Source organism: Anolis sagrei, chromosome 3, assembly GCF_037176765.1.
Source record: "Anolis sagrei isolate rAnoSag1 chromosome 3, rAnoSag1.mat, whole genome shotgun sequence".
NCBI lineage: Eukaryota > Metazoa > Chordata > Lepidosauria > Squamata > Dactyloidae > Anolis > Anolis sagrei.
Window position 1 is genome coordinate 149094958 of NC_090023.1, and position 12261 is coordinate 149107218.

General features: G+C 36.7%; 1 protein-coding gene across 2 annotated transcripts in view; it reads left to right on the plus strand.

Annotated features, from left to right (window-relative positions):
- Positions 1-12261, plus strand: part of SAMD8 (sterile alpha motif domain containing 8) — a 33314-nt gene that overhangs the window by 6521 nt on the left and 14532 nt on the right. For both annotated transcript variants that reach the window (XM_060769120.2, XM_060769119.2), the window contains exon 2: positions 7160-7755. In XM_060769120.2, coding sequence (XP_060625103.1) covers positions 7172-7755 — 584 coding nt within the window. In that variant the 5' untranslated portion in view covers positions 7160-7171. The remainder of the gene's footprint in view (positions 1-7159; positions 7756-12261) is intronic.

Consider the following 12261-nt stretch of genomic DNA (forward strand, 5'->3'; position numbering starts at 1 on the left):
AGTTTCCACATATGAAGCCATAGGTGGACAGTTATTGTGGAAGCAGCTTGGGAGTAATATTTAAAATGTATTAAAGAATTTATAGTGCATAGATTTTAAGAGGTGTACACAAGCATGTCCTATAATACCAACTTGGTGCATTCCAGATGTTTTGGATTTTAATTTCTTTTAGCTGTGGTCAGCATATTTTAAAAAATTATTTGCTTTATATCTCACCTTTCCCCCCAACTCAAGATGGCTAAAAGCAAACATAACAAAAACAATTAGAAACAGAGCAAATCCATTAAAATGTGTGTGTGTTTTTTAAAAACACAATTACTTACTTTCTGCCATGGAGTATAAAATACTAAAATATATTTAATTACATTTCCAAACTAGACATCCTCCCCATCCCACTCACACAATCCCCCACAGCATGCCTTTTATCATTCCCTAAAACAGAGAGCTGTGATCCTTCAAATATCCTGGACCAAGGTGTATAGGGCTTTATATGTCAAAACCAGCACTTTGAATTGTGCCTGGAAACAGGTTGACTGTCAGTGGAACTTCTGCAACAGAAGAATTGTATGCTCCTTATAGCCAGCTCCAGCAGTTAATAACTTGGCTGCCACTCTTTGGACCTGCTGAAGTTTCTGAGCACTTTTCAAAGGCAACCCTCACAAAGAGTACATTACAATAATCGAAACAAGAAGTAACCAAGGCATCTGATTTCTCCAAGTACAAGCACACTTGGTGCACTCCTAGTACAGGCACACTTGATGCAAAAGCATGCTGGCATTGGCCTTTAAAGCCCTAAACGGTTCTGGCCCAACATATCTATCCGAACGTATCTCGGCCTATCAGCCCACCAGGACCCTAAGATCTTCGGGAGAGGCCCTTCTCTCCATCCCGCCTGCTTCACAGGTGCGGCTGGCGGGAACGAGAGACAGGGCCTTTTCTGTGGTGGCCCCGAGGCTTTGGAATGCCCTCCCTATAGAGATAAGATCAGCCTCCTCGCTGATAGTATTTCGGAAAAAACTCAAGACATGGATGTTTGAGCAAGCATTCGGCTAATCCGATGCGATGAAATCTCTGATCAAGGACTGGCAATCACAGACAACGAAATTGGATTATGATTTTAATTTAAGAGATGCATTGGTCTGTATTGGTGGCCCAATACTGTGTATTGTACATGTATGTGTTTTATATTTTTAATTGGAATATTGTTTTTAAATGTTGTAAACCGCAATGAGTCGCCGTTTTAGGCTGAGATATTAGCGGTATACAAGTGTACTAAATAAATAAATAAATAAATAAATAAATGGTCACTGCTGAAATCTGAGCCTCTAGGTTCAGAGCCCAACTGAGGAGTAAACCTAAATTGCAAACATGGGTTTTCAGGAGAGTGTGACCCCATCTAACACATGTTAAATCCCTATGCCAATCCAAGCATATCCAATAATCAGGATTGTTGGGAAGAGTAATCAAAATATTTGGAGCACAGTTGCTTGGAGAAAACTGCCATATAAATGGGGTTGCATAGTAGTAATTGTTTTTGTTCGCAGTTCATAGAAGTACTCTTTAAATGTAGAACTATTAGCATTTACTGAAGATAATGACATAAACATGATTTTGTTATCACCAGATGCCAGAATGTATACCCTTCTCTATTGAGATCAACAAACCTAGCTTTATTCTCTATGTCTTGAAATGCAGGTCATTTATTCTGACTGTTTCTCTTATCTCATTTGTAAGTGGAAAATGATAATGTTTGAGACCTTGAGACTTGAACCTTATATGTCATGATCACTTTCGGAATATGAGTCAATACCTTTTTCTTTTCCTAGAAAGATATATCAGATAGGATATCTCAGTAACTAAATATAAAGAAATGACCCATTTAATTAGCCACTGAAATAATTCTATCAGTTTGCAGAACAGGACATGCTTTTTAAATTAATTTCTAAATATTGTAGTATAAATGCTGCTTTCTAATATTACATTACTTATTTTTAGGTATACTATTCCATAACACAAGCCTTAAAAAATTGAGTTGAATACACACAAATTAAACATTGGTCAAACTTTTTAAACCTGCCTTCCAGACATTTTCTGTATAAAATCTTACATTTCTTCTGAAAAGTCTTCAGGAAAATGTTTAATAACTTTCCCGGAAGGCCATCATGTGCTCTTGAGTGGCTTCTTGCTGATTTTACCTTGACTGCCATCAAGCAAAACCAATTCATGTCTCGATTGGTGGTGAAACACATGAGGAAAAGCAACTATCCTGGTATCAAGCTATGAACCTATGAAATTACAAAACAGCACCTCCAATTGTGTCCAAAACCAATTAACTACCTCTATCTTTTATTTCCTATGTATTCAGCTGAATGTATATATTTGATAGTCGGTCTGCTAGACTTTCTAGCTGTCAAACTTGATTAACATGCTGATAGTTGTTGAACAAGACAGCCAGAATTCCAGGGAGTGTGTTAAGGAAACATTTATGTATCCTGGCTTGAATGCTGATTTTAAAACAAGATTACAGAAGTTGCAGGAAGAATTTGGAAAGGAAATTTGCATAAAGTTTTGGTAGAAGAAATTTATAAGTGGAAGAGTTTCAGCAGAAAGCTTGCAGATATCTCTTGTAGCTATAACGTTCCAGCTTCTTTTCGATGATGCTTACAGTAAATGCTCCCCCTCTTACTGTCAAGATGTTTTAAAATCTGTCTTCCTTAATGTGAAACCATTAGAACTGGTTGGGTTTTGTTTTGTTTTTGCAGGGCAGCAGAGAGCAAGCATGCACTTTCTGTATATGACAGCACTTGAGGTGTTTAAAAAGTGCACTCAGTGCTCAGACTTTTCACCTATTGCTCATATGTTTTGTTTTTTTCTCCCTTATACCATCCTTGCTGCCTTTCTTGCAAGTGATTCCAACTTGTTTGTATCCTTCTTAAAATTAGTTGCCTTGAGTAGAATGAATTATTCCAGTACAGAATATAGTGTTATTAGAAACTGAAGTTCAGTTAATGCAAGCTGAAACGTTATGTGCTTTTTTTTCTTCAGCAGCACACTGTCCACCTTGTCCAACTTCTGATCAAAAATAATCCCAAGGCCCTTTACATATGTAGTACTGCAAAGCATTCTCTACCCCCATCCTGTACTCGTGCATTTGATTTTTGTCACTTAAATGTAGAATTTAGCATCTGTCTCTACTGAATTTCATTTTGTTTTCTGCTCACTTTCTGTCTTATCAATATCCTTTTGAATTCTACTCCTGTCTTCCTGTAATGGGAGGTATCCCTCTCAGTTCTGTATCATCTGCATAGTTGATAATGACTTTGAGCATGGTTATTCAACCAATTGTGAAGGGGTCCTCAGCTATTCCATATTTAATCAATTTGTTAACCATTTTTTCAGGGGACATACACTATTTGATCATTGGAATTCTTATTGTTTGATAATATTAAAAACAAGATAAGAAAAAAGTTTCTCTAATGCTGATGGTTTCTTCTGTTATTATTGTTTTCTGCCGTTCCTAATTCTGCTGTTCCTAGTTGCAAAACCAGAAAAGTTCTTTATAGTTCAGGACTGTGTAAATCTGTTTCTAACAAAACAAAAACTCTAAAAATTGAATTCAGTTTGTAACTATCTTCTGACTGAATTGTACTCATATATAACAAAAATGATAGTGCTATGCCTATGAAGAACATACAGTGGGATGCCATTGTGTATATAATTCATTTGGGAAACAATATGAATTTTAATATATATAAGATTCTAATTCTTTAAAAAAATGTTCTCCCCTCATTACATGCCCTTCCTGGACACACATATTTCCCCCCATGTTTTAAAAATGTTGTATCTTGTCGGATTTTAGGGGAGGTAATTATATACACATGAAGAACAGATAGAGTGGACCAAATGTTTTGCTTGAAATGGCAAATTATAACGCTTCTTTACCAGGAAATGTATATGTATCTTCTTATTTAATGTAATACTTGTAAATGGGAGAGTGTTATTTTGTGGTGTACACTCACTTACCAATGCTCCTTTATGGAGACACTTGATTCGATTCTGAAGAATCTGGAAAATGGGGCTTATAGTAATACTCTTGACTACAGAAAAGCCAGAAGGCAAATTACTTGGTATTGGTACTTTATTGAACTCATTTCCTGTAGAGCAGTAGAAAATGTTCCTTTAAGAACTTGTAATCTGTTTTGATTATATACCTCTATCCCGAAAAGGGATGTATGAATCATAGATTTGGGGGGGGGGGGGGAGCTCTTTTAGAAAGCATTTTTTCAGGCATGCAATCCTAATTTTCTGTCCATTCCACTGATAGAGAATCGTGTTTCCTTCCCTCCTCAGCACCCATTGTGGGCGATGTAGATGGAGATTTGCCCCCTTTTAACATATTTGCCTCATCTGGTCAGCTTTCTGAAAGCAGTGATGTATCAGAATGCGTTGTGTTTCATTCCTGTACACAGTGAACTAAGTTTAAAAATAGCCATATAGAAGAAGTAATAGTTGTCACCATCTGGACTTTACTGTGGACTTTCTTCTTAGGATAATGCTGACACAGATGACCTTTGATGTATTGGTGAATACTTGATAAACACTGAAGTAGTTCCTTACGACACAATCTGAAGGATTATTGTGCAATATTGGAAGAGACTTTTATTTTGCTGGTCTTTTAGAGTAATTTTGACACAGCTTTCCAGGGATGAAGAGAATTTTGAGGGTTAATTGTTCACATTTTCTAAATTTATCAGAAGGTTTAGACTCAAGTTGTCCTCTTTTGAGTCTGTTTGGTTTTGCTCTTATCCTTTATACTTAGCATGTTTTCTTTCTGTAATGTAACTTTATTAAAGCAGGACACAGTGATATACGGTTCTGGAAATTGCTGATCTAGAAGGCCCACTTAAATAAATTGAATGCCAGAGCAAATAAGAATTCAAGTCTTCTTCTGCCACAAAAATTCTTCCACACAATTGTCTGGTTCTATTGGGAATTTAAGTGTTTTTCATTCTGGTGATACTTTAATAGCCTTTTGAAACAATGTCTATATAGGTATTTTTTTATTGATGACTTTGTATGTGTTTTAATCTGTTGTTGTTTTAATACCTTCCAAGTTGCCTTAATTTGGGGAAAGGACTGAGGAAAGGCCATATATAAATGAAGTAATAATAGTAAAAGAATTATGACAATCCTTAACATACATACCTCTTCTATTAGACCCTTGTTACTCTATGTGCCATGTGCATCCAATTCAGCAACCTACTCCTTAGTTTTGTCCACCTTCTGGTCTAGAGTATCCAAGGTCATATATACTTGGGATTACACAATAGATGGTGGGAAATTTGAAGTGTACTTGATAATCTGTGCCCTGGGATAGGCATGTCTGTCTCACCACTTGGTAATGCAGACTTGACCCACAGCACAGGAAAGAGGAGAAGAGGAGACTGTCGGGGAAGTACATGAGTACATAGACAGTTATCACATCTTAACTGCTGTTTGACTTGTGATGAGAGTCATTAATAGCTAGCAAAATTACAGTATTTCAAACTAGATAGGGGTACTCCTCAAGGTGTTCTGCTTCTTTCTCCATGCTTGACATTTTAAATAGAGAGCCATGCCAATCCCAGCCACATCACTCTTGTGGGAATGTAGATGGAGACACTTGCTTCATGTGACTTTTTTTTCAGATGTAGGACATCAGCAAATATAGTATTTAACATTTTTTTTCCTGGAGTTATATTTATGTTGAAAATATAACTTGCTTTCAGCTGCTTCTTAACTATCAGACAGGGTAAACTGCCAATTTAAACAATAGCTATGTTAACATTTCACAACATCCTATTGGGTTGAAGGAAGACTAGCCTTTGCCAATTTAATCAAAGGGTAGTTTTTGTTCAGATAACTAGGATGTCACGAACTGTTAACATAGGTATATGTAAGCAAACAAAAATGTTTGTAGGCATGTTGCATTTCAGTGTTTATTGATAAGGATGTCGTATATCCCTTCTTGCTTGATTATGATAGGTATATAAGAGTGTAATACCTCTTTGAACATTGTTCCTACATTTTGAGTGAATTTATTTGAATAACTTGGATTGTGACTAACAGAATGCTTGAGATTTTGGAATCAAAACTGTGGTGTTAATGATGTCTTTTTCATTTTCTCTTTATTGATTATCAGAACAAATGTGTGCCTTGCTAAAATTGGAAAACAATAACTTTTAAAAGCTCTTGTCTATTTGTTTATTTCCTAAATTATTTAAGATGACAACAGATCCTGGCTGATCTAGTCAGCCCTGTTTGGTATTTGAATGTGTGACTGCCAAAGAACATCAGATGCTGCAGGCTATATTTCAGAGGATGGAATTTGTAAACCATTTCTTGCTTAGAAATGATTTAAACTCATAGGGTCACCATGAGTCAACAGGCAACTTGAGGGGACATGCGCATGCACACACACACACCTCATTTACTCTGATCCAAATATCTGTTGGGCCACATCCAAAGGGTAGGTTTGATTCCCATGGAAATACAGTTATAGACCAATACATATGTAGTTACAAACCATTTGGCAGGAATGTGCCACTTTTGGATTTAAGTTATGCAAATCTAAGGGGTTCTGTCAAGCATGCTATGTCCTATTACCTTGTGTCATGTATGTTGAGGAAATGCAAGTGCTGCAGAAAACTGGCTTTGTAGTTGTTGTGTGCTTTTGAGTCTTCATGGTAATCCTACAGTGAATCTGTCACGGGGCATTTTCTCTAGCTCTGCTTATAACATGGTTAGTCCTTCCCCATGCATGTGATAATGACCAACGGTTTGATGAGAGAGAAGCACTCCACTTGACCCCTCTATCACTTGAGGATGGAATGTATCAGTTTACCCAAAATTGACACATCTTACTTATCCAGTGCTTAGGATGTGAGGTTCCATGTTATCTTAATCCCTTTGTGTTGATGCTAATGTTATTCTTCATTTAAAAACAGGTGTCTACAGGGGAGTAGTCTTCTCTAGATTGTAGTTCTAGGATTCTGAGGAAGGAAGGCAGGAATCTGTTTTGTATTTTGTAAGAAAATAAGTAACTGTTATCATTGTAAAGCAATCTCTTAGAAAGCCTCTACATATTACTGACTTAATCTTTAAAACATCTGATTTTTAGGAGACAAAGAAAATGGAAGGCAACGGTCATCTTTGCATTCGGCGTTGGTCTACCAGGCATGTAGCCAAGTGGTTGAAGGAAGAAGGTTTTTGTGAATATGTAGAGATTTTGTGTGATAATCACAGATTGGATGGCATTACACTACTGACCCTGACTGAATATGACTTGAGGTCTCCTCCTCTGGAAATCAAGGTTCTTGGTGATATCAAAAGGCTCATGTTATCAATACGCAAGTTACAGAAGCACCACATTGAAGTTTTGGAAGAGCTTGGTTATAACAGTGACTCTCCGATAAGTTTACCATCTCCTGTGATTGGCTCTCTTCAAGGAACAGATTGGTTTTCTAATGGTGAAGTGCAACGTGATTTTGATGACTATGAACCTCCTGCTGACTTGAATGCTGAGCAATATCAGTATGCAAATGGCAAACACAAACATTCTACGCGAAAACTGAACCCAGAGTACTGGAAGACAGCTTTGAGTTGTATATATGTGTTCATTGTGTTTGGCTTCACATCGTTTGTCATGGTCATTGTCCATGAGCGTGTACCTGACATGCAGACATACCCACCACTACCGGACATATTCCTAGACAGGTAAGTGGCAGCATTAACATCAAAACTATTCTTTTTAATCAGATGTATTCAGCTGTTTAGATTAAAATATTCATGTGACATCCTCCATTTTAAAAATCAAAACAACTCCCTAGAGGCAGCCTGTATATATACAAAACACTGAGAGTATATAAATAGAGGTTGTCTCCAGTTCAGTCATATCTTGCCAAAATATTTGAGGCTGAAGAGCATCAAGGTGAAGATGGGAGATTTTCTCAGAAGATTCATAACACTGCATATTTTAACTGCAACTCCAGTGTCTCTCACTTTTCACTGCCAGCTAGGTTTGTTGGGTCTTTTAGTCCTATAACTTCCAAAGGGCCAAATTATTTATATCCATAGGTGGATGATGCATTGTGGATTTGGAAAGAGTTCTTGCAGTCTGTTTTAGCCAGTCAGAGATTACTGTACTTATGACTATGAAGAAAGTGCAGGAAAGACTGAAGTAAGTTAAAAAGAAAACTGTTTAAATTGTAATTAAATTGCTTTTTCAGAGTAAACCGTAACTTCACCATAGCTTGGAAGAAACTAGCTAACATTTAAGTCATTCCCTTTTTTTACTAATGAAAATATAACTCAGTTAAATTAGAATGGTACCATAATGAGTAATATTGTCGCTATAGCAGCATAACTATAACTTTCTAGTTTCTGCTATAAATACTTTTATGAATTTGGCATAATCTTGAATACCATATTTGATTTACTTCTCTGTGTGATGTTGATTCTTGCCGAAACAGGAGAATAAGCTTCTAAACAACTGTCTTTTTATGTTGTCTCCTCTTTCAGTTTTGTGTTCATCAGGTTAATCTGTTGATTCCCCCTTTTCTGTAAATGTGTAGATAGAATAGGAAAGTGTGCCTGTAAAGAGATATTTTTGTGTCGCTGTTGGGATTAGCATCACCACAGTTGGTACTGTTTGCATGGGACAGGTTTTGGATACTCTTTGTATTTGCTACCCATCTTATTCCAGAGAAATCCAGTTCTTTTTGCTTCTGAATAGATATACAGAAACTGGATTATGCTACTCTGCTGTTTTTGCTATTTCTGAAGATACGTTTAATAAAAGCAGTGGTTCCTAACCTTTGGTCCTCCAGTTGTTTTGGATTTTATCTCCTAGAAATCCCAGCCAGTTTGCCAGCTGTTAGGAATTGTGGGAGCTGAAGTCCAAAACACTTGGAGAACCAAAGATTGGGAACTACTGAATAAAAGGTACATCACTGAAAAGAAGATATGCAGATGTTTATTGCAGTGTCTTTTGGTTTTCACAATTGATAACATAAACCAGGACGATTTTTCTTATGCAGTAGATTTTCCCATTAAATGCATGGTAGAATAGCTAATGGGAACTAGTGTGGTTGGACAGTAACTAGTACTATTGAAATCTGCAAGTTTTGAACAAGGGTTGTTCTTTCTTGCTTTTTTAAAAAAAAAATCACTATAGGTTTTTACTCACCAGATAATACAGTGATGAGAATGAGAATATTTATTTATTTACTTACTTACTTACTTCATTTATATCCCGTCCTTCCCAGCCCCTCAGGGGACTCAGGGCGGCTTTCCAAAAAGGTACAATTTGATGCCACTTTTACATACATAAAATAAATATATATACACATTAAAATCAATAGTTAAAACACAAAATCTTAAAAACAGCTACATTAAAAACCATGCAGTCCAAAGGCATATTCTAGGAGCCGTTTCATAAATTGCACTATTCCATAGTCACTTATTTTGCAGATCACTTATTCCATTGCAGATTAATGTCCAAAGGCTTGGTCCCACAACCATGTCTTCACTTTCTTTCTGAAGGGCAGGAGGGAGGCAGCTAATCTAATTTCACTGGAGAGGGAGTTCCATAGCCAAGGGGCCACCACTGAGAAGGCCGTGTCTCTCATCCCCACCAGTCGTGTCTCTGAAGGAGGTGGGACCGAGAGCAGGGCCTCCCCAGAAGATCTTTACCTCTGAGATGGTTTATAGAGGGAGATACATTTTGATAAGTAAGCTGGGCCGGAACCAGTTAATGTTCAATATGAGTATCAGGCTCCCAATGGCCACACTCAAAATTGCTCTGCATTTTTATTGTTTTTTTGTTGTTGTTTTGTTTTTGTTTCTTTTTTCTGAACAGGGGCAGTCTGTAATATCCAAAGATAAACTTTGGATGCCACAGAGAAGGATTAACACCCCTGTGGTGTTTGTTTTGCTGTCTGTGCCCCTGTTCAGAAGATTTAATCTTGCTTTCTGTTCCTGTGACAATTGGATTTTTTTTAAAATGGCTTCTTGTTGAAACAAGTATTGGTAAGAAAGTTTCAGTGAATTCTCCTTCCTTGGGGTAGATTTCTCTCACTTCCTGTTGTCCCACCGCGGTTCTTAACTGTGAGTTGTTTATAAGTTGGATGTTTGTAATTCGGGAACTCCCTGTAGTTAATGAAAGCATTTTGTTTCCAACCCCAGCCTTTAGTAGTTTGAACAGATCCAATTTTGCATCTTAATATTTAATGCTTTGTTAATAGATATGGAAAGCATAACTCAAATTTTATTTACTTTATTTTAGTACTAGCAGTCCCCTGCCAAGTGTTGCTGTGGCTCAGCCTGTGTATATGTGTTTCGTGTGTTTATATATGTGTATGTGTGTATATATTTGGTTTTTGTGTGTTTGTGTATATATGAGGTTTTGGGCATGCATTGTAATGTATTTTTTAAAATTTTTGGCTTTTTAAGTCTCTTCTGCTGTATTTTTTTCAGTGTTTTTATGAGTGGTGGTCACTCATTGGCCTGATAGGTGTATTGTGTCCAAATTTGGTGTCAGTTTGTCCAATGGTTTTTGAGTTATGTTAATCCCACAAATGAACATTACATTTTTATTTATATAGATAGGGTGATTTTTGGAGATGAAAAGCTACATTTTATGCTCCCTGAACTGAATAGAAGCCATATTCTTCTTTTGGTGCTGCTGTGCCACCAATTGGTCACTGTAACACCAAAAAACATGTTCAGGAAATGCACATGTAGCTTTAATGGTATATGACCCAAGTTTTTGCTACTATCAGAATATAGCACAAATGGATCTGCTAAAAAGGGTGAATATTTTCTTTCCTTTTTTCTAGTATAAATAAACAGAGTTTTTTCTTGTTTATAATATTTTATACAGCTTTGTATTAAACTTGGATCAGTTTCCAAAACTACACTAAAAGAAATTGTTAAAAACAAGAAGAATAAAAAATATGAAATCCACTAACCTGTTCAGGAAAATGTGTGGTAAACAGATAAATCTTTAATTGATGGGAGAAAAACCCAACATTGGGAGTGTTGCCTGATCTTAGTGTGGAAACTGTTTTGTTTAGTGAGCATTGCATTTGAGAAAGCCCTCCTCCACAGTGCAGCCACGTAGTATGAATTAGTTGTGGCAGAGTAAGCAGAGCCTCTTCCTTTGTTCCTGAACAAGATGACCACACATATATATGAGAGAAGATGGCATCTAAGGTAGGCTAGTCTTGAACTGCAGGTCCTTATATAAATTGTGTGCGTGGTACAGGTTGAGCATTCCTTATCTGAAAATCTGAAATAGTTCACATAGTTGGGTGACATAGTGACATTTCTACTTTCAGATAGTTCCGTGTATGCAAACTTTGTGTCATGGATAAAGTTAAACTATCATATAAAATTACTTCCAGGCAATGTGTATAAGGTGTACAGTGCATGAAACATAAATGAATTTCATGTTTAGACTTGGGCCCCATCTCCAAAAGACCTTATTGTGTATTTATATGCAAATGCAGGTATCCCCCCCCCCAAAGATCCAAAGCACTTACCCAATCATTTTTAATCTGTATTTACTTGGCAGCCAGTACCACTTAATTCATTACAAACAATTCATAAACACAAGAAAGCTACCTGCTGTTTTGATTATTTCCCAATCAGGGGTCAGAATACCCTAAAGGCATCCGTTTTTGGAAGCTAAGCAGGGTCAGCCCAGATTTTCCATGAATGGGAGACTGCCAGCAAATACCAGGTGCTGTAGGCTATATTACAGAGAGAGGAATGGACAAAATGTCCTCTGACTTTTCTTTGCCTTAAAAAATCCTATGAAATTTATGGGGTCACCATAAGTCAACAGGTGACTTGAAGGCCTGAACACACAAGCACATCCTTAATACTTTGAAATATAGTGAGCTATCCAGTATTCTTCCAAAACATCTTTTAAACACAGTTAAAAAACACGTTGCCCTGCAGTAGATATTATGTTAGCAGTGAGCAATTCTTATGCCTGTTCTTGTTGAGAGGAAGCGTTGAAATACCCAGCAACAGCTTTTGGTTCTTTAGACTTCAACTGATGCCTGTTTATTATTTTTGTAGCTACAGAGTGGCTTTTGTTTTAATTTAAATGATGTAATATTATCTGCAAAAGCAATGCTGATGCTGAATTAAGGCAACTTTTTTTTTATAAAAAAAAACAAGTTTATGGATATTTTTAAGGTAACAATTGTCCAC